The sequence below is a fragment of the Falco naumanni genome, chromosome 4 (genome assembly GCF_017639655.2).
Source record: "Falco naumanni isolate bFalNau1 chromosome 4, bFalNau1.pat, whole genome shotgun sequence".
Classification (NCBI taxonomy): domain Eukaryota; kingdom Metazoa; phylum Chordata; class Aves; order Falconiformes; family Falconidae; genus Falco; species Falco naumanni.
The window spans coordinates 61532849-61556525 of NC_054057.1; the positions used below are offsets into that span (position 1 = coordinate 61532849).

At 46.8% G+C, this 23677-nt stretch overlaps 1 protein-coding gene across 1 annotated transcript in view; it reads right to left on the reverse strand.

Annotated features, from left to right (window-relative positions):
• The window catches only part of CCDC12 (coiled-coil domain containing 12), a 41860-nt gene that overhangs the window by 11883 nt on the left and 6300 nt on the right, over positions 1 to 23677 (reverse strand). The window contains exon 2 of the mRNA XM_040592539.1: positions 2626 to 2696. Within this exon, the coding sequence (XP_040448473.1) occupies positions 2626 to 2696 (71 nt within the window). The remainder of the gene's footprint in view (positions 1 to 2625; positions 2697 to 23677) is intronic.

Here is a 23677-nt window from a genome sequence, read left to right on the forward strand (position 1 = left end):
TCTTCCCTGCAGGAATGGGGTGGAAGGGCCAAAGTCCACCCACACCCTGTTCCTTGCGAAGGTGGATTGCAGGCCGAAGGCGGATTGCAGGCCGCGCCACAGTAGAAGGTGTTTCCTGGTCAGTGGGCTAAGCAGAACTGCTTAAATAATAACAGCAACGCAAGCTCTTCACAATTACAAATAAAAACTCCCCTGAGAGCTCAGATCAGAGATAGCCTGAGCTGAAATTGCTGCGAGTGTATCAGGGTTTCACGGAGGGCTTGGTCAGCACTTGTTCATGCAGTGGTAGCTTGCAATGTAACAGATAAAAACAAGGAAACAAAAAAAAAATTTGAAAGAAAAAAGAGGGGGCGGGGAGATTTGAGTCTATCAGAAAAATAAACAGGAAGCTGCCAAAAGGCGTGTCATCAAAGAGGCAGCAAGAAAATATTAGTAAAGGCAGTGCCTGGCAGTTCTGTCCCTCCTAGAGCATGAAGGACGGTCTTGGGTGCAGGCTGGCACAGCAGGTGCAGCTGCTGGGATGGAGGATGAACCAGCCTGCAACGAAAGCCCTGGGCTGCTGGTCACTTTTCAGGGCAGTCAGTACACCTAAACCCTGCATATAGGCCACAGGATTATTTATTTAACCACTAGATTTCCCCTGCCCACGTCATGCTCTTGGTGGTTTTCAGCTTGAGAAGGCAGCACAGCTATTGAGGTGCTTGTTTAGGTGTGAGTGGTTTGCAGGGAAAGCAGGTTTCAGTTAACAGGGCCCATCATTTCTGAAATTCAGACTAAACACAAGCAGATTATCTCATCTTACCTTTTGCCACCAGCCAACAGGGCATTAGTGCCCACCAGTTCCCTTTTTCAAAGGGCTGAGAAAGTTCAGCTACACTACTGGGAAATAAAAATCTAAGACGAAATCAAGTTAGTGGCTCACCAGTCCTCCAGATCCTGTTAAAAATGCACATCCAATTCCGGCAACAGAAAAAGGACATTCAAGAAGTAAAACAAGATCTAAGAATCATCTCAGCCAGATTTGTGATTCAAACATTTCCTGCAGACTGGATCTTGCTCTCATTTGCCTTGCAAAGTTACGCCTGGATCCCGACAAAACATGCTGTAATTAGACAGGCAAAGAGCTACAGAATCCTGTGAGAAAATCCATCTGGAAAGCAAGTTTTTCACCCCAAAACCTGCCACCTCAAAGGCATCACCCCCACAAATTTCAAGAGAAGCCCTGTGCCCACATCTACAGAGAGTTTCATGCACCAGCACAAAGCTGGCTGGAAGCAGGGGTTCCTACTCAGCACCTTTGCTCTTTGCATATAACCTCGGTGATTTTTCAAGGGCATCACCCACAGGCAGTGGAAGGCTTTTTGCTGAACCCACCACAAGACAAGAGCTCACAAACAAGCACTCATGGAAAAAGTGATTTAGCAACTTGACAGCAGTGATGCTGAAGACCTGGTAAGAAACCACATCACCTCTGATATGATCCAGGCTGCTCAGTAGTGGTTAAAAAGCAGCAATCCCCAGCCTGAAAGTCAGTCAGAGTAGAAAAAAGATGGGTTTTTTTCAGAGATTTAGTGGACCAATTCATAATTCCCGTCTGGGAGCAGCACTGCACCACTGCTAGCCCAACGATGCCAGGTCATCACATGGTAAAGAAAGCCCAGGCATGACACTCCTCATCAGCAGGCCACTGCATCGCCACACAGCGTATCGAGTGGCAAGGCTGGAAAGCAAGAGGTGTTTATTCATTATTCATCATCATTTCCAAGATCTCTAGCTCCTCTTTCAGCTTCAGCCCAAACCTCGTGCCTCTTCCGGCACGAAATCCAGCCAAGGCACATACAAAGTTCAGCCTTGGTGGTGGTTCTCAAGAAGTGCTCCCAGCCCCAAACCCAGGCAGGCTGTTCTCAAGAAGGGATGCATTTTCTGCTGGGAGTTATTCCCAAGCAGCAGTGAGGATTTTGCTCTACTTTCTCGAACAGAGCACATGTGCTCATCTGCAGCATCTCCGATGCACACCTCCCACAGAGGAGGTTTCTAGCAGAAAAGCAACGAGAAAAGGTCACGTCCCACATCTTCAAATCAAATTTTACCCCCTGTCGTCTCCAAAAGAGACCTGATGGTGTTTTTAGCGGCAGGAAACCAACTGCACAGTCAGCTGGTCCTGCCAGGAGCGACACCCTGCCTCAGTTAGTTGTGCGCTCACATTTTCTGGTGACAAGAGAGAACAGCGGTAGGCCACAGTTAAACAGCCACGTGTACCCTGCAGGCCTCGCCTCCGTTCATGGGGAAAAAAACCCCAAGAAAATCCACACTTCAAACGACATACGTGCAGGGGACAGAGATGCAGCAATTCAAGGGAGCCTAAAGCAAGGCAGCCTAAATGCTCCCAGCGCCTCTGACGACACCACCTTCCCCTCGCCACCTCTAGGAACACTGCAAGTCAGCCCCAGGCTTTTCTTCTTTATTCCCCCATCTCAGATCACTTACACCATGAGATCAAATTCACACTAAAAAAAGGAATAAATTGCATGTTATAAGCCAAGGAAAGATCCTAATTAGCAAGCACGTGAGCGGCACCTGAACAATATGTACAAGAGAGACAAGTGGGAATAAATAAATAATTACTTGTGCTTGACAGTCTCTTCTTCATCATCTTCTCTGAGCTGCTTGTTCTCATGTTCACTGCTGTCCTTATTCTGAAAGAAAGAGAAGTCGTTTCTGTCAAGCCTCGGCCTCTCTGGAAATGACAGGGAGCAAACAGCAGCCCAGAAACCCTCCCCGAGGGCACTGGGCAACCAGCAAGGCGCGCTTTGAAATTATTCTTAAATTACAACACCTTTAAATTAAGCCTGTTTTCCTTTTTCTCCCTTTAGTATTCTGCTTGTACAGATAGCATGATAAACAAATGTAAGACCAGGCAAGGAAAATTTAATTTTCCTCTCGGAGGCAATCACGCCACTCAGCGCTGATATCCCCCTTATTACTGGTAACTGCATCAATTCAGAGAGCGAACAGCAAGCTGCAATCAATAACAGAGCTCAGAAACCTCATCCCATGTTCAAATTACCACCTTGCATTGAACAGCGGAGCAAAAGATCGGGGCACTGAGCGAAACAGAGGACAACCAGCAGCCAAGTACACCTTCACTGTGCCACTGTGGCAGGGACCTGAAGCTAAATCCCACGCTCCTGCATCCAGAAGAAAGGATGGATGTTACTGTGTTGGTTGAAGGGAACTACAGGCAGACAGAAGAGATGATAAAAGTTTAGGAAGTGAGCGAGCCCACGCTGGGCTGGCTCACGGCACAGCAGATCACCTGCAGAAGTCCAGGGAGCACACATCGGAGCAGACTTTGCACAGGTCCCTTTTATTTCTCCTAAGTAATCATTCTGGATGCTTTAACAGGTTGCAAAACAATATGGCAGGAATCAAACGGCAATCAGCACGACAAAGAGTCTAACTTCAGCTCCAGAATCACCATGCAGTAATAGAAATCAAATTTCTCTTTAACAGGGTGTTACGGTATTGTAGAGGCTCATTTTGCATCATCCAGACACTGGTACTAATAGCTTATTAGTCAAGTTGCCACAATTATATTTATTACCCAAACAGGTACAGATATCAAACATTAACAATAATGAGCTGGAAAGGGTTTTGTTTGGTTCTCACACCAATTAACTAATTTAATTCAACCACTGAACAAAGTAGCTCTGCGGCAAACAGATCTGCCCATATTCTGCATATTTTGCAGAATATATTGTTATAGCAAGCACAGCGAATGAACGACTTCCTTGGAAGCTGCTGCTTTTCTGATTGAACACCCTCATCATCCTCCAAATAAAAAGCAAAACATGGCAGCCCTAGCAGATAGCAGATGAAATCTTTATTTCCTTGAGCATGGCCAGTTCCAGGAGGAGTGCTATCCAAGTTAAGGGGTAATAAATACACAGCATTTGTAATATATGGCTACAACTCACATTGCCACAAACACGGGGCCCGCTGTCCAACACTCATCTACCTTTCAGCAGGAACAGCTCAAAGACCAGGAAACGATTTTCAAGAAAAGTCCTTTCATTGCACCACAAAGGTTACCGGTCCTTTTCACGCAGTTCAAAGAGACGAAGCCCTTTAGGTCAGTCTCTTCAAAGTCTTTTTTTCAACCTGGAAGAGGTTCCCATCTTGCTTTGGAAAACTGCTTTGAAAAATTGATTATAACCAGAACATGACCAATATCACTTGCAGGTCAGAAATTACACTGATTAGTTACGTGCTGTATTAAAAACTTCGCTGGAGAGTTCAGACATCTAACAGCCAACGTCAGGATATTAAAATTATTTACCAGCTAAGCTTGTTCTTAACCTCTGAAAGGACAGAAAGGTCTTCCTAGTGAACAGCTCACTTACCACATGCATCTTGACTATACGAACTTTAAAACTCTGTTCTGCGACCTAGGTTAAAAATTAGATTACGTGCAAACAGGGAAGAAAGCCAGGAAATGGCTCAGTTCTGGTTCAGGCTCATCAGTCACTGGAGTTGCTCAGGTTCAGCTCCTGATCAAAGGGCAAGAAAAGATGGTCCTGTCTTTTTAGAAAGAAAACGAAAATAATAAAAATCATCCCTAAATCCTATATTTATTTCAGTTTTAAATCTCTGTTTGCAATTGTATTTTTATAAGTCCACAGTAACCTTGTGATACTTGCACAGCTATTTCTTGTTCAATGAAGACCCTGAGCTTGGCTGGGTAGAGGACACGCAGCCCGCTGTCACTTTCTGGTGTGAACTTTGGGCTAGGTAATATTTAGACACCCTTCAATCCACATTATTTAAAGTTGTGGGAAGAACCTTCTTGGACTCTTAAGTCCTTTCTCATTCCTTTCATCTTTTCATACTTTTAGCACACGCGCACAGAGTCTGCATTCCCCTCATTCTTGCTAGAATTTTATCCAGGAGGGTTACAAGCAGGTTCAGAAATCCTGAGGAGATATTTGGCAAAAATATTCGCATCAAGGCGTGGCTGTTTGTCCCAGTGCAAGCCTACACTCTTCGCAGCGCTGCAAATATTTCGTTTCCCCATGCACTGAAATAATTTAATATTGAAATCCTACCGCTCTTCTAGAGCTTGCCCAAAATTCCCAATTTCAATTTATTCCCCATTACCACCCAAATAATTTCTGAAGTCTTGGTGATATTTCTAGAAAAATTGAGCACACCACCAGCAAATGCAGCTGCGTACAACAAGTCCTGTAGTGCCTTCAACCTCAGGATTTCTTCTCCACTACAGCTCTCCTCGTAGCATCCCGGCCAGCGTGGAGCAGGCGCGCTGCCCTTCGGCAACAAGAGAACGGGGTGCAAGAGTCTCCCTGGGGATGGCCTGAGCTGGGAAGAATGAGATATGGTGCCTCTTGCAGTTCAGCAGAAGGGAACAGAGGCTAATAAGGGTTGCAGCACAGTTCAAGGAGACTGCATAACTGCATGTAACCATTTCCAGCCTGTTTATCACTGATACGAAAGCCCTCTAAATTACGCTCCCTGCCATTATCTGCTGCTAATCAGGATCCACCAGCTACATCAGCATGCAAATGGAACCCAAACAAGTTCTGAAATGGATGTCTGAAGTCAGGCTTCCCCCCCTCCCAGCCCTCAGCAGGAGAAATTAATGCTGGTTCCCTGTTTGCAAAACGGTCTGTAAACAAGATTTCGGTTTCATGAGCAGAGTGACAAAAACCCCCAGCTATGGTGCGGAGACGACGCATGGTGAAGAAGCCAGAAACTTCCAGCAGCTCTGCAAAGAGACAGCTGGTCACCCATTTTTATAAAAAAAAAAAGGGGGGGTGGTGGTTTCTAAAGCAATTATTTGATGGATGAAGCAAAGAAGGATCGCTGCTCCGCTTCTGACGGCTGAGCTCTTTGCTTGCATTTCCAGCCACACTGCACCTTCCCCCTGCACACGCTCCCTACCCACAGCTTACCACGAGGGCTTCCTGTGCTGCCTTCACGCGAGCTGAAAAAAGGCCAAGTTTTAAGATGACAGCAGCTTACTCTAGATGCTGCGTGGAGGGAGCCGTCACAGGTTTCTAAATATACATATAAATTGCAGCTGATTCAAAGCACTTCTCAATGGGTTTATGCTGGAGCAGGCAGCAAGCGGGGCGGGCAGCTGGCAGTGCCCAGCCAGCCAGGCTTTGGAGAAGATCCCTCCTCTGTCTTCTGCACTTCTTCACCCAAAATGCTGGGGTTTCCTGCTGTATAAGAAAGCTGAATTTTCAATTACTCCCGCAGAAAGAGACAATTGAAGTGTCTGCAGCCCTAAAGACTGACTGCACAACAGCAGCGGGAGATGGAAAGCCAAGGACTGATTCAGTGGTTGCAGCAGCTTGATCTGTATTTCCCCTCAGACAGAGATCGTTTCTCCTCCGTCAGCACCAGGGATGTACCCTGTTGCTTGGCACTGCCCGTAGCTTTGACTAGCGATAGAAAAGTTTTAGCGAGCTTTCCCTACACACCCTGCACTCTCCAGGTAGTCACCCAGAGCATACCCTGAAATTATATTCAAAACTAACACCTTAGTCTGAGCAAACACAGCCAAGTTCTTAAGGGAATGCCTATCAGAAGTCCCTGGGGTATGAACAAAGAGCTGGGGCAGAGCTGAAACATCCTCACACGCAGGCACAGCATCATCTGCGGAAAGACTGTATGTGCACTCATCAACTTCAGTGCAAAGGCTGTCGGAGCAGCTTGCACTGCATCCATCCGCGCTATAAATTAACCAGCCTAAGATATGAAGCCTCCTTTTTTACTTGCTGAGCATAGCTGAGAGACAGTGGTACTCAAAGCCATTAATAACTAGACGGAAAAGTAAAATAATAAAAAGGGAAAAAATAATGTCCCCTTGATACTCAGCTTACTGCAGAACCAGATGACTAACCGCCCTCGCAGAGCAACAGGGGTTTGCAACCAACGTCCCTTCCTCCTGCGCACAGCCAGCAGTGCAGGCAACGGCTGCAGCAACGTGGGGCAGCTTCCCTCTCCAGCTACTCCTGCACGCGCAGGACCTGAAACCACACGCAAGATACAGAGCCTGAGGCGAGGATGCTGTGCCTCCTCGGGACAGAGGGCTGGAAAAGGCAGATCCCGTTACCGTCACCATTTATTGATACAGAGACAGCCTCTCAAAGCAAGCGGCTTATCTTAATAGCTCTGTGTTTTACTGCTGCCCCATCTCTCTCCTCTTCCTCCTCTGCCCATACTGGATTTATCTGGTCCCTCAGGACTTTGACACAGCAGCAAAGTCTTGGGGTTCTACACTTTACTCCAAATTTTTGTCTTAAGATCTGCCCCTTCATCGTCCCCTTCAAGTGTTTCTGTTCAACAGCTGTGTCACAACTTTCGTTTCTTAACTCGGGAGAGGAAGTATTCCGCCCCAAAACAGTGTTTGCCCCGATTACCGGTTTGTCCTTCACGTGGTTTAATGCTTTTCCCTTTGCTTGCTGGTGCTCGCTTCCCACAGGTGTGCAGCAGCAATTCAACTCTCACTACTTTTCAGTTCAAATTCGTTTTCTCGCATTTCAAACCTTAACGCCACAAAGGGAGCCAAAAATAAGCCTCTGCTGTTCCACTCTCGTTCTAGCGATTCCTCTTTTCAAGGCACCCTGTGGCGAGGTGTTTATTATTAGCTGTAAGTCATAAGATTGGAGACACACACACAAGTCTACACGGCTGTTCACCAACTGCCTGCAAACAAAGTCATTCCCATCCTTCAGTCTCTAGAAGGAGATGCTCCAAAGATAAACTCCCAACATTAAAAAGCTTACTGGCTTGTAGTCTCTTACCTATTCTAATTTGCAGACATCGCAACTGGCAAGCCTTGGCTTACAGCTACTGACATGAAGACTTCTGCTCTGCAGACTCCCACTCTTCACAAATAGGTCTGAGCCAAAGAATCTAATCCACAGCATGCTCAAGGTGTAAATCCAAGAAGATTTGCATCAGGTTGTTCAAAGAAAGGTGTCAGCTGCCTCCCTGCAACACCCGCAAGGCCCATAATGAGCTTTACATGGGATCAGTTAATAGTTTGTGCTCCTAGCTGAACACACATGGGAACTCGGATGATGTCTGCAAGGTTCAGAACCTGCGTCCTGCAAATCTGGGATGTAAACCACGTTATTTGGTCAGCGTTAACTGCATTGGTTTGTTTTCCTCCCAGCCAGCATCAGGCAGAGAGAATATATCTGACAGTTCAATATTCAGAGATGGACAGGGACAACTCGGTAAAAATATTTCCTAAGCATGGTCGAGCACTTGGGCGTAGCAGGAGGGCAGCGAGGAGGAAGGCTTCTGGGTTATTACTAGGGAGATGAGTCCATCTCCTCTCACCACCCACAACCACAGTCCTGTCAGGCAGAAGTTTGATTTCCCTGCTGAAGAACAACTGGATTTTATTGAGCTCCCATTGCAAAATAGGAGGCTGCTCCAGCACTTTGGGGAAAGCACCAGGTTTCACGTTCTACCACTTCCCAGACTTCAGGCAGACTTATCACAAAGCAGGAGGTAAGCCTTGATAATGAGCAGAGAGGAATGCGGTCGTGGAAGGCATTTCTATCAACTCTCCCAGCGTACAGCCAAACTTTGCATATGAAATTACAAAACATGAGACTTATTTTACCTGCAGGAAAGCAAACTCTCCTACCCGTCATGTGCTTCCCTGCATGTGGAGCAGGTCTTGACTACCTGCGAGAAGCATCTGCTCCAGGGAATACAACGTTTTGAAGAACATGAAACTTCCCCCTGGGCTTCATCACATTTTAATGATTTTTTTTTTTTTTCTTGCTGGTAGGTGCCTACCCAGCTATTTGGTGCCTTCCACTATAATAACAAGGGAAGCAGCTCACTTTGCGTCACATTCAAAGATTTAAGGCCAAAAGGGATGTTTAAATCACCTTGTCTGACTTTTAAAATGCCTCTGATCTGGAAAGTCTCAGCCAGTTATCCCTACGCTGTGGCAATCTGCATCTCAGTAAAGCATCTTTTCCAAGAAAACGGAAAGGACACAACCTCATCCTGAAGACAAGAGGTGGAGGAGCTGCTCCTCTCTTTAGCAGCTTCGCTTAAAGCCCGTATGACACAATAACTTATTTCCAGTTATTGGTTCCTGCCATCACTCATTTCCAAAGAGCATTTTGCAGCCAGCACATTTAAAGGGTGCAAACACTTGCGTGCTACAATCAAGGACACTTCTCAAATCTTTTTGATAAAACACCAGAATAAATATGGCTCCCTCTTCCTACGCCCACCCCAGCCCACCCCCCATCAGTGACTTCATTAAGATGTCTCCAAATGGCCACACCGAACAACCACATGAACCATGGCAAGATGGATGGGACACCGTCCCTCACCCAATACAGGAGCCCAAGAACCAGCATCCTTCTGAACGCAGCTGGTTTCCCAGAGATGAGCCCAGTATTTTCCCCGTGCAGGTGGTATGGAGCACACATCCGCATGCCCCGCAACCCTTTTTTGCTCAAAAGGGCTCATACTTAACACAAACAGATGACAGTTGCGACTCAGACCTCACCAGCCTTCAGACTTTGAGTCAGCCATCATTTAGGCAGCAGAAAATTTACACATATTTCCAAACAATTAATGGAAATACTGGGTGCACAGGCCCCCAAACGCAAGGCTTCTGCCAGATGACGATTCCTCGTTGACAGCTATTAAGCTATCGGTTACCCCTTTCAGAGCTGTAATTTTTAACGAGCATGTTGTGCAATACTAACCCTTCACTAAATCAAATTTACATGACAAAAATGACACTCCCTTTTTCTCACTCTTAGTTAAAAGACTTGCAAATCAGGCTCTTCATCATTCTGCTCAACACCAACAGTCAAACTGGCTTCACCCAAGTTACCCCTCTTGCCTTTATTTTTAAATAGTGGTGTTTTATTAGCACTTTTCCAGTCCTTTGGAATTTATCCAATATTCAGAAAAGATTTAAATCAAAACACAGCAGGCCAACAATTCTATGACTGATTATTTCAGGATTCCTATGTGCAAATTACCTACAACTGCTGATTTTAAGTGGTTTTGCTAGATGTCTAATATCCCCTCATCACCGTTGATCTGGAAAGCAGCTCATCATTCCCATATGACACAAGTGTGTCACTTAACTCCTTCACAAATACACTTTATAAACGGAAGCTTCTATTTGTTTCCTTCTCTCCTCTCCACCGACTTTCAAAAATTTCTGTCTGGGAAATTGCTTCCCCCTCTAATCAGGGTTGGCCTTCACCCAAAACTACAATAACCAAATTGCCATGTTTTGATATCTGCCTAAATCCTCCAACTCGCATTTCCATGCCTCCCCAGCTTTAGCAGAGCTGCTCTGTCAAATGTCGCAGGCTACTTAGCTGGCCCTGAGTGCCCATATCAAATGCAACCCAGCCACAGCTAGCCATCCCCTGGCAACCCCTAAAAGTCAACAAAATGACCCAACAGCTTCTCTTCCTAGGAATTAATACAGACTTACTTTCCTTGGGGATTGACCAGAATACTAAATATCTCCTTATCTTTCATTTAAGGCTTAAGGGATGGTCACGTTACCAGTCAAGTGCTTCTTTGGCACAAATAACTGTCTCTTTTTGAGGAGTTAAAAAGAGGTCAGGGCCAGAACAAAGCAAGTTTGATCTTTCAAGCTATTCTCTGCCAGCTCAGCTGTGGCTGTTCCTATTCCCACTTACTGGCTGCCGAGAGCCAGCCCCAGGGAGCCCATGCAAGGCAAAGTGCTAGCGTTCATATCAGCAAAAGGAGCAGCCCATACAACCGCCCCTCCTCCTGTCTCTTGACAGCTGGGAAGCTCCTAGGTCATATAGTCTGATTTTCTGCACAAGCAGACGACTTCATCCAGGTAACGAGCATTCATCTTGTTCGAGCATTCACCGTTTTCCTTGGTATTTCTTTGTCCTAAGCATAAGTGGCGGTCAGGTCAGCTCTGACGTGAGGACCGCGTTCCCGTGCCTTGGTCCAAGCATGGCACATACTAGTACTTTTACTTCCCACTCAGCCAGGATTTAAGCTTAGATGTCCTTGAAGTCTGGCAAGGCACTGTTGTGCAGCCCTGCTCTCACCTCGCTGCTCTTTCAAGACGTTTAATGCCAGAATGCAAAAAGCTAAGTCATGTCACCAAGTAGCTAAAGGTTTCTATTAGCAATACAGCATGTTTTTAAACCAGTAGACTTTCAATTCTTTAAGTAGCCAAAATAGGATCTCACAATAATATGTTACAGCAAAAAATTCTCAACATAAAAACATTAAAAGTATACTCAGTACCCGAAATCCACTGATATTTTTCAAAAGCTGTTTCGAAGCCATTTGCTCATAGAAACCCTTGTGGTAATTCTATAAAAACATGATGTTTAAGAGCCGGAACTTGTGTCCCTGCTGCTTATTCCTTATTGAAGTCCTAATCCTAGTTCAGTCATAGCTGGTTACTATGGAAATGGTTAAATCAGCGCCCGAACAGCGCAACCTCCCGTAAGAAACAAACACAAGGAACAAAACTGCCTCTGAAAATTAAACACCTTGGTTTATGTCCCTGCCTCCAAAAAAAACTTCAGCATTTCCAAAAGGAAAGGTATTTCTAACACCATATTTTTTTAATAATTGTGCTGTTTATATAGTAAATAAGACAAATATTTCTTCCCTTCAAAAAACCCAAAATGACTCCAAAGTGGCTGTGTTGGTTTTTTTTAAATACACCTACTATCACGATTTCAGAACCCGCGTGTTTGCACCGCAAACACTGCTGTTGAACAGCAAAGACTGGGGAATGTTTCTGGCAGCAAGATGCTGTCCCCTGGTGAAATGAGTGACAGATATTCCCCTGAGATGAGAACTACAAATTTTCTGTTGAAGAAAAGGTGTATGTGAAAATACATGAGTTTCAATTCGATGTGGAAAGTTTGAGGGGGAAGAAGTAAACACTTCTGAGCAGGAAGAACTAGACACTTTAAAGTGAAAATGCTTTTTCAGGCAACGCAGAGCTGGAAACACCACGAATAAGCTTCTCCATCCCAATACAGCAGGAATGTCACTAACTCCTTTCCACATAGGACACAGTGAAAGCAAAATCTAAGCTACACAGAACAAGAGCACTGGGGCTTGCTGGCTAAACCCCTGTGCACTCCTAAGTCTACTGGTTCCCTCTAACAGCTTTGCCCAACAGGCTACAGAAGAACACCATTTCACGCTAAATTTCCTTGGTGTCACCTATTTTGGACAAATTCTTACCATTCTTCCCCAGGCCCTGAATAAGTTTAAGATTACATTTCATTCTCCATCCCCACCCCAGTATTAATCACGACACTGATCCAATCAGGTCATGACAGTTCGCACCAGCACCAGATGCTGCTCCAACATCATCACCAATTCTGCTAGTGATGGATATGTCCATGCGTTGGTGTTGCCCGCGTTAGTCAGCTATTCGAGGTGCTCTGCCACTGCCCTCAGATCTGCTGCGAACAACGAGCCCTCTCCCAGTCCCAGTCCCAAGCATCTCCCGTATCACCAAATCATAAAGTGATTTGGGTTGGGACCTTGAAGACCCCCCAGTCCCACCCCTGCCACGCGCAGGGCCCCCTTCCCCCAGCCCCGGTGGCTCCCAGCCCCGTCCAGCCTGGCCTTGGGCACTGCCAGGGCTGGGGCACCCACAGCTGCTCTGGGCAGCCCGTGCCGGCGCCTCGCCGCCCTCACAGGGAAGGATTTCTCCCTCAGCTCTGATCTCCATCTGCCCTCTCTCAGCGCAAAGCCGTTCCCCCTTGTCCTGGCGCTGCAGGCCCTTGGGAAAAGCCCCTCCCCAGCTTCCTCGCCGGCCCCTTTGGGTGCTGGAAGGTGCTCCAGGCTCTCCAGGAGCCTTCCCTTCTCCGGGCTGAACAGCCCCAGCGCTCCCAGCCCGGCTGCACAGCAGAGGGGCTCCAGCCCTCTGGCCATCTCCGTGGTCCCGCTCCTCGTTAACACTAAATTGACACTAAATGTTAATGCAAGGCTCTGCTCCACCCGAACTGCCCCTCTGCAGTGAAGCCACAGCCCTGGCTAGCGAGACACAGCACGCTGCTAAGAAATACCTCCTCAGCCCTTCGGTGGGAAGCAGCAGGGAGCCCCACTGTGCTGGCACAGAAAGGCTCACATGTTGAGAGAGAATGGATGCAGCTGCTGATTGGCAAAAGCATCAGGTAATTAACATTTGAGAGGTAAAGTGGTGCTTTTCCGAGGTCTGAGTCGAAAATTGAAAATCACTTCTCCAAAGGAAATATGCACAGCCAGAGCCACTGCCTTAAACACAGAGCAAATGCCCATTAGGGATCGCTTAACTCCTAGTCTGCAAAGATGCAGGAGGACCATCCACCCGTGCAAGGGCAGGGCAAACGCATTTGAAGGTGGGCAGTAAAAGCATCGGTCCCTACCACCCACTAATACGAGTACTGGTATCAGAAATGGAAAGTTTTATGGGTTTTGTAGGCTGTGTTCATAGCATTGACACGTTTGAGGAGACACAGCCAGCCCTTCTGAAAATGCAGCACTGGCAGCAGGCAGAGCAGACCATTACAGCTTGTTCTACTACGACAAAACTCCTTTATATGAATTTGACAGGTTAATGTGCTCACAGGAGTCATCGCACCCTCCAGTAAAAGCTGTTGATTTACAGGATGTAACACTCAGGAATCAGCTGAATCTCTACCAAAAAAGGGGGTTTAACTCGAGAAATAATTCTGTTTGTGCCAGAGCAATAGTGTGCTTGTTTTAACCCCCATCACATCTTCACTAAGTCATATAATTTTTGTCTATTATCGAGGAAGAACCAAATGGCTTTAAAAAAAACCACCTGTTAGTCATATCCAAGCCAAGAAGCCACCACTGCAGGCGGGGACAATGTTCCAGTTTTGTTGTTCTCTGGGGTGGGAGGGAAGAGAGGGCCAGGCTGGCTTGCTTGGATTTTAGAGGCATTTCAGTGAGTTAATACATCACTTCTGTTGCTCTCGGATAAAAGCAGAGACAAACCCAAATGCTACACATGGCCAGTTTCATTTCTCCAAGGAAGGGGAGGGGGGAGAAGGGGGGGGGGGGAAATGAGAGAAAAAGACTATAACCAAGTTTGTGTTTACACACTAAGGCCTTGTTGAAAAGTTAAAGGTTTGCTGCAGCCAAGAAGCTCCACACATGAAACCCCCCAATCCCATATTTATATTTAAAAAAAATTGTTAAACTACTGAGAGTTTCACAAATGTAAATCACAGCTTTGCATGCGCTAATTAAGTGGTGCCACTTGGGCACAAGACAAACCTAACTCTGCATTTTTGGAGCTGATGATTAACCTATTTTCTGGAGGTCTCTTTTTCCTCTTCATAAATTAAACAAAAAAGCCCGTTGAAAAGCAACGTCAGCTGACCATACAGCAACACGGCCGCCGCTGCCCAGCTACCCATCCCTGCCGTGGATTTTCCTTTGCTTTTTTGCATTTAACTGTTCTCCCAGGCAGAAAGATGCTGGGGAAGCTTGCGTACTGATGGAGATCACCCGGACCATCCCAGCTTCGTTAGTATTATAAATCATTTGCTTGGAGGCTACAAGGGAACTAAACTTTAAAAGAAAATTCCTCTACAACTAACAGCAACCTTATGTTCGTGTAGCGAAAGGATGGCCCAGCAACACACAGCCATTCATTCAGGCTTTTTACAACACATTATTTCAGCAATGCGATTTTAATTTCCTCAACCGTGAAATTGGGATGGTTTAAACCCACCCAAGAGGGACGCTGTGAGGCTAAATGAACACACAGGCTTGGCAAATAACTCAACAATTTCATATATGGTGCAACACAGGTATTTACAGTCCAGCACCGAAGTAATTGGGCATCACAGTGAAACACGGCATGCATAACTGCAGGTTCTTTTCTCTGATTCGCACAAGGTCACAGGGAACTCTCAAGACACGTACCAAACTGGCCGAGAACAAAATGCTTAACTGAAAAACAAAATAGCTCCTTGCAGAAATACGGACACAAAGCTGCCTTTGAACATTCCTTCTCCATATGCTGCAATCCTCTACTGGGCTGCAGTGGATCATAGGATTATTAGGGTTGGAAAGGACCTTTATCATCACATCCAACTGCTAACCCAGCACTGCCAAGCCCACCACTAAACCATGTCCCTCAGTGCCACATCTACATGTCCTTTAAATCCCTCCAGGGACAGTGACCCCACCACCTCCGTGGGCAGCCTGTCCCAGTGCCTGACCAGCCTTTCAGGGAAGATGTTCCCCAGCCCCCAATCTAAACCTGCCCTGGGGCAAGGTGAGGCCGTTTCCCCTTGTCCTGTCACTTGTTCCTGGGAGCAGAGACCGACCCCCCCTCGCTGCACCCCCCTGTCAGGCAGCTGCAGGGAGCGAGAAGGTCCCCCCTGAGCCCCCTTCTCTCCAGGCTGAACCCCCAGCTCCCCCCTGAGCCCCCCCCAGGCTGGTGCCCCAGCCCCTTCCCCAGCCCCCTGCCCGGCTCTGGACACGCTCCAGCCCCTCAGGGTCTGGCTGGTGCTGAGGGGCCCAAACTGAGCCCAGCATCCGAGGGGCGGCCCCCCCAGTGCCCAGCACAGGGGGACGGGCACTGCTGACCGCCTGGACAGGTTGAAACCCCTGCAGTACGGCAGCAGCAACTCAGGCAATGGACCAAGCAGCGAACACGGCATCAAGCAAATGGCATGGAAATTTAGCATAAGGTTCTGACATGGAAAACAAAGTAGATGGCTGATGAGAGCATCAAGGGCTCTTCAACAAGAGGTCAGCAAGAACCTCAGATACTTGTCTTGTTGGGAAACTGCCCAGAGAAAGGCTGAATTCCCCAGTGCTGCGGGGAAAACTGCTGCAGCTACCTGCAGCAAAAAGCATCATAGTCTCAATGCTCACAGGGCGGTGTACCCATTGGGAGGAGAAGCAGTGGCGCCTCACCGTATGGAGCGGGATGAGCTCTGACATACCCAGAGGGTGAACGCCACAGCTCCAACAAGCATGTTTTTCCTATAGACTGGTCTAATTTCCACCTTTCTGCAAGAGCTCTAAGCCAGGAAGGAGAATAGTGTTGTGTCGGTGGGGGGTAGAAAACAAGCCCTGCACATTCCGCCAAAAAAAAAAAAAAAAAAAAAAGGCAAAAAGCTCATTGGTCAGCCTTGCCTCCAAATTCCTCACAGGGCCACAACCAACCAGTAATGAGATGGGAAGGGAAAAAGGATCCTCTTCCACCTGCACTGAAGTGTGAGGCTGCAGGAAGGAACGAGCACACAGGGATTCCCAAAACCAAGCACAGCCTGATTAACGCTCAAATCATGCAGAACAAAATGTTTTACCCATCCATCTGCTCTACAACTGTGCCGAGAAATCCCAACCACACGACATTTTGCCGACAAGGTCGATAATGCTGTTCTCGCACCACCGTCTCTTGGAGAGGCAAGAACTAGAGATTGAGAAGCTTTTGTGCCACCGTCACTAATTGCTGCTGTTTCGGGGTGGGAGTGATTCCCCCAGCTTCCCCGGGTCCCAGCAGCTCTGCAGATCCCTGCCCGACTCGTAGCAGGTCATCAGCCTCCGTGCTGCACTTTATTCATCTGCAGCCGACGGCAAGACCAGCCACCCCTTAAGAGCTGGGGGTGCAGAGCCATGTCAGAGCAATGCAGGTGGGTGCACTGAAGAAAAACATGTTTGGGGGAGTCCAGCATCTGCCAAGGATGAACAGGAGCTCTGTACTGCAGAGGGCACTGGCTGGAAAACCTGTCTCAAGTGCCTTTCAGATTCATTAAATCAATTATACCAGATGCCTCCGTGCCAGCTCCATGTGTTTTTACTCAAAATAATCCCATCACACTCCATTATTTATACCTGGGTGCTGGCTGTCACGGGCTTAAAAATAAATATATCTTGTCTCACTTCCCAGGCTGTCAGCCTCAGCCCTGGCTCGGTGAGAAGGCTCCTTTCGGGCTAGCCTTGCTGGCACTGCCACCCTGCAGCCTGTCCCTTGTCCCATCCAATGTGGCCGTGTCAGAGACCTCCTGCATCTCCATCCATTCCCACCAGCCGCACCTTCCCATCACCAGGGTGAGCACTCCATGGGAAACCACTTCAAGGACTTAGCCTCCCACAAAAATTAAACCAAACCAAACAAACAAAAGGGAAAGAAAGAAAGAAAGAAAGAAAGAAAAAAAAAAAAAGAAAAGAAAAAAAAAAAGATAGTTGGCTTCCTGAACCAGTTCACAGCAGGGTCAAACACATGCCAGCACAGGCAGCTACAGGCAAGGTGCGGCCACAGTAGAATCCACTCAGACAGGTGTAAAAGGTTGTTAAACTCCAGCCTACAGCCACAGTTTCACAGATGCACAAAAGGCAGCGCTTCAACAACAGTCCAGCTGCCCTCCTCCCCACAAGGTCTCTCCATGAACCAGATCCAGGAATCAAAGCAGAGAGAAACCAAGCGTTTCCTTTTTCCTGCTGGGTTACTTTTAACCTGGCTTGGTTTATTTTAACCTCAGCTCACCAGAGGGAAGGCAGAAAGAGCAGCAAAAGCATACCACTATCTTCCCGGCAGCATTGGCTCAACATCTGCATGGCATCACCTTGGGAACTACAGCTGAAGCAAAATACTTCTATTTATTTGGCTCCCTTGCGTAAAACCTGTCAAACGGTGCATGGAGGAGGCAGCTGTGACTGTCACTGCTTCCAGGGATTAGGGGAAGGAGCTGTGAATAAGCAGACATGAATTTGAGTCCTGACTATGACCACCAAACCTGCACATCCTAAAGGAAACCGAGACCCACCGTACTACAAAAGCAAGCAGAGCTCCTAATTTCACAGGACTGTCAGCAGCAACACGCAGACGAAACACTATTCACCTGCAAGCTCGACTTCTAGTTCCCACCTTTTATTTGTCCTGAGTACAGTGTTGTTTTAAGTACTGATATTTTGGCACCCCTCTACTCCCAGACCTTATTTCCCAGCCTTTCCTAACCACTTGGTTACAAAAGGTTTCCAGAGCTTAGAAGCAAAAAAGCAAAACCCCGTATTTCACTCAATCAGCTTCCAAGCCAGAGCTGCCCACAAGACAAACAAAATGAGTGTTTAAGAATAAACTGCTTTTCAGGGTTTATTATCAACAGCTTTCCCTGTAGGTACCAATCAGCCAACACAATGCCAGAGCCTGCCTGGCTAAGGACCTCGCTGCAGGCATCAAGAAGCAGTCGAAACCTCCAGCAAACTCCAGATCCAAATCAATGCTCAAGCCCCCTTGACCCTCACCTTCCCCATCACCCCAGGGATGCCCAAGAGCTGCCATCCCAGACCCTGCAGCAATACCAGCATGGCTCTGAAGGACCCTCCTGTCTCAAAGTCAACCCCGTTCATGGGGTGGCATTGTAGAGAAGAGCCTTGAGGAACTTTTCCCATGGTTGGATGACTGACCGCCCCTGGCCGCCCACCGTGTATTTGCATGTCGCTGGTGGAAGCACAATCCTTTTGTCTGCAGGCTTCCATCTCCAGCCATTTGAGCACCGCTGCGATAGTTTATTACTTTCCTAATAAAGTCTGAATAGAAATGAAGCCTTTGTAGCCCTAAGTGTGTGTTTTATTCTCACTGTAATAACTTTACTACGCTCTGTTTCCACAGCAACTGTTTTCTCAGCCGCTTGGTACTTTGCTTTCAGGAACGCAAGGCTGCTTTGCTCCACCAAAATAAAAACCGAGCAGAAAAAAAACCAAAACTGAGGACAGCAGCAAGCCAAGCTGCCAGACCACACACTGCTCTTCAGCCAGAGAGATGCTTCGGCTGCTTCAGTCAGAGCCCACCAGCATTTGCAGATTGACCGACTCTTCGGGACAGCCAGGAAAACAGGCGGAAAGGCTCCTCATCCGCAGCAATGGCAGGAAAACACGACGCAGAGCTACGCTGGGAAGGAAACGAGCAGTGCCGTGCCCTTCCTCCCCTCCTACCTCTCTTGCCAGCACGGGCAGGCGGGAAGCAATCTGGCTGCAAAGCGAAAGCAACATTAAACAAAAGGCTGGGCTGCGGCCAAAGCAGCTTTTTCCGACGTGATACACGACACAGCCATGAAAGCTTTAGTGCCGGGGCAGGGATGCAGAGCGAAGGAGCAGGTGGGAGAGCCTTCCTCCCTGCACTAACACAGATGAAAGGTTGTACAGCCTCAGAGGGAAGGCTCCTGCTTTTTTACCTTGTCTGAGGCTTTTTGGCCAACAGAGCAGCAGAAGCAGCGATGGAGCTATTGCACTCGCTAGGTTATTGCATTACGAAGGCTCAGTGCAGAGAAAGGCACCTGCCCTGTTCAGGTGAGCCTGCACATCGGCACGGCAGCCGAGCAGGAGCGGAGCCGTGTTGCTCCAGTGTCCCCACCACCACCTCCCACACAACAATTTCCACCTTGGTTTTGCCGATGGATGCTTTTGGAAAATGAGCAGCATCCCCCTGAGCCACCACATATTCTGTTTTAAAAGGAGAGGAATACCAGGTCTCTTACTGGGAAATTACCTACTAGGGGATCCTGTTATTTAGCTACAGCAATCAAACGCTGTCCCAGAATTTAACAGCAGCAAAGCTAAGTGCAAAAGGAAAAAGAAAGCCAGTACATCCAGAATATGCCTGCACAATAAGGTCTCTCTATGATTGTAAATGCTAAATACTACTTTCACAGCAAGGACTTTTTTCCATACAACCGTTCCTCCCAAAGTTACAGAAGAAGTACTACACCACCCACTTTACAAGTTAAGAAAGCGAGGGAAGACTGCAAGGAAGGAGAAGGTGGAATCTGAATGCAGGAACTCATATATAGAGGTATATATGCATGCACTTATATGGACAATACTGAAATACATGCCTACAACAAGCATTTCCACAGAAGCCAAGAGCACAACCATCTGTTCTACTCCCTTGGAAATTCAAACACTACAGACAAAGGATGCTTATTAAGCCACTTTATACTTTTTTGTGCCGGTTTCATGGTATTTCAAAGCAGAGATCTCATCAGTTGTTTTATTTATTATTCTCTCATATTATTTTTTACACCTATATACAACTAAACATTTTTGGAGAGCTTTCCTTAAACTAATCTGACAGAGAACCTGAGCAAGTAGAGACAAAGCATCCACTTTTTCCCTCTTTTCGGTGCTACCAACACTTACCTTGGCACAAAACCCCCAACAGTCCCAAGCAAACTGGATTTTTACAGCACAGGCAAAGATGTAACCCAGGGCCAAACACCAGTTTCTCCACCGACCCACAGGCACTCCTGTTGTTTACCTCTGTACCTGGTTTCACATGAAGCCTTGGGAATAACCTGAAGCTGCCACATTTCAGGCCCAAAACCATAGGTGTCCCAAGAGACATAGACAAGATTACAAAATTAAAGGAAGAAAGAAGGAGTATACTTTGTTATGAGGGCTGCACAAGCTCAAACAATCTGTGCTGGCTGCAAGATACAGGTGAAACCTCAATGTGCACAGAACAGATTTTCTTATTTCAGCTTGTCCCTAACTTTTGGCAAACACCTTCTGGCCTTAGATGCTTCACGTTGTCTTCCCCGCCAGCCCGGATTACATGTTCAAGGTGCTTTGGTGCCCTTCACTGCCTCCCATCACACTCCTAAAGGTCACTTGATTTTTGCTTATTAAAAACGTCCTTTGTAGCAGTCCTAAATCCACTGAGGAATGCGTTTACTGCTTAGATCAGCTTTGGATCCCCACTACTGCACCACATTTGCACCTTAAGGAGTGTGCCTGAAAGTTCATATAGATGCTGCTTTTCCCTGTTGGCATTTGTATTTCAAATTACTTTCTTCCAGATGAAAATACATTACCCTTGAAACATTCATGCTTTACACTAGATGATCTGAGGAGCGGGATGATTTGCATTTGCTGTATCTACAGAACTAAGGGCATCAGGAAAACAAATGTCGAGCCCTAGTTAAAGAAAAAAAAACCAACCAAAAAGATGCTGTGAGTTGTCAAAGGAAACAGAACCAAACCTGAATAAAGGAAAAGCTTTTAAAAGCTTCAAAAATAGAATCTGAAAGGGAATCATGCATTTACATGGGTGGAAAAGCTTCAGACTGACCTTTAACTACATTGCTTTTGTTCAACAAAAGCCTCCTTGAATTTTACTACAATTTACAAAGCTGAAATGCTCAGGACCATGCTGATGTTGCCTTCCTAGTAATAACCATCAAATATTTCCTTCAGTAAGATGATGCCAAGTGAAATTCCTGCACGAATTGTTGTAGGTTCAGGCCTGCTTTCCTATGGATTTGACTCCTGGGTATGTTCTCAGAGGTTTAATAAAGCAGAAGCTCCAATCAAAATATTCTCCACAGTTAAACCACACAACAAATCTCCCAAATCTGTTTCCTGATAACTGGTAACAGCTGAGCTCACACTGAAACTTTCAGGAGGGTGGTTAAAAAAAAAAGGCTCCTTCTATATCCAACCTCTTTTCCTGAAGCTTGTAGGGGCCTTGTAGCTACCGAGTGCCCACCCTCCATCGCTCCAGTATGAAACTGGTCAATGGGGCCAGCAGCTGGGGAGGAAAGACACAACCCCATCAGCCTTGCATCCTTGGAAAGACAAGGTTTCTCTGTTGAAAATCACAAAAGCTACCTACAGCAGGTAATTTCAGTAACCTAAAGATAAAGTTGTTATATAGCAGTTTATCCATTTGAAGGCTAAAAACAAGATTTCCCCAAGGCAGAGCTTACATGCTGTCCGTATCTCCTCTGGCTACCACAAGCCATCCCTCTGGCTCTGCGTTACCCTTTGGAGCTCCCACTCATTCGGCACGAGTGCGCTATCAGCAACGGATGAAAAGAGGCTTCATGTCCATTACTATTTCCATGGAGCCCATTCTAAAGCTCCAGCAAAAAGGCAACCCAGACAGCACAGCTGGGACTACTGAGCAGTAGATTAAAAGAGCCAAGGTTTTAGCACTGTCTACTTTGGGTTGAAAAGGACAGCTTAATCTTTTTTTATGGGTACAGATGAAAAGAGAGAAATTATGTAAAAACTCTCTGTCCATTACCATGGCGATGCAAAAGTAAGTCAAGATTAATGAGCATCAGGAAAATCAGAACTCATAAACTTTCTGCTGGTTGCTCCTAGGAAAGTTAACCCTCTATTTACAAGATACGCTCCTGATAGGGTTTTTTGTATCACCACAGTTCCATACTAAAAAAGAAGGAAAACATCTGGCATGGTCTTTTCAAAGATTTTTGCCTCCAAGTGCCAACTTCTGCTGGGCCGCTACGCTGGCGGTCTGACAAGGTGGCAACGGTGCCAGCAAAAAGCAATGTGAAAAAAAGCTAGTCTAAGTCAAGCTGATTCTGGCTAAAGCATCTCCTTGTGCTAACCTTGGCCTAAGGAACAGCACCCCAAACATGCCAGGAGCTGCCCCAACAGTTCAGAAGCATGTGTGGTGGGTGAGGGACGGGGAAGTGCCAGCCATGCTGGAGAAGAAAGGATGTCAGGGCTCAAATGGGACTAGCCTTGAGGACTTCTTGTCCCTATCGTGCCCATATTGCACCAAAACCTTCTCTCCCTTTCATGTAGTGAGTCCAATTTGCTTTACATCTCCCCGCGGGTCATCCTTTCCCATTCTGCCAGGTCTCCTTGCCACTTTGAGCATGCTGGCCCATCCTCGCTGAGCCTCAGCCAGGACACAGCAGCCCATCAAAGCCCCAAACGAAACAGAAAAGGGTTGCTACATGCATCTTCCCAGCAGAGAGCTGCTCCATCAGATGCGTCCAACACTGCTAGCTGCCCTTCCATTTCCAACTTACTGTCACCCAAATCCTCCCTGTGCATGGTGAACTTTGGCTCTTCGTCTTTACAGGGGCCACAAGCTGTATTTTAGAAATGGGAGGGGTGGGGGAGAATCCCCCTGAAACCCTAGAAACTGGCAGGGAAAGGGCAGAGGTGGACACAAAACTCCTCTCAACACTTCAAGTGCATTCAGCATATGACAGCCTGACCCAGCACTCCCTTAAACCACTCTGCTCACAGTCTCAGGAAGCCAAACTTGGGAACTTTCCTCTGAAGCCCTCCTCTCCTTTGTTATCCAAATTAACCCAGCAGAAACGTGCCACGGCCCTGTCACACCACTGGCAGCCATGAACTATTTCCTCTCATTTCAATAGCAGCCACACACAAGATTATTTCAACAGCTGGATCAAAGGAGCAGACCCAGGTTACAAGCAGCATCCGAAACGACAGCTCCTCTACTCGGATATCTGTTGCTAAAAATAAGTAGCTGTGGGAAAAGTACTTAGCCCCTTGCAAGAAAGATAACGTACGTACTTCTTTATTTCACTACTATTTTGTTTCTCTGGTGCTATCCAGAGGAAAAGCCTATCAAATCCTTTACTAAACACACATACACATATTTTTAACTGAAATAAGATTCCTCGCCCTAAGCCAAAAGCCTTTGTGGATGACATGCATGTTATACTGCGATACCTAAATGAACCAAAGGGCCCATGACCTTCCCCTCTCCCACCCTTTTTTACCAGCACAGTTTTCCTTGACATGGATGGATCCCCAAAATCAGCTTAGCTTTTGCAGAGACCTCAGTATTTTTAAGATGCAAGCTCCAATTTAC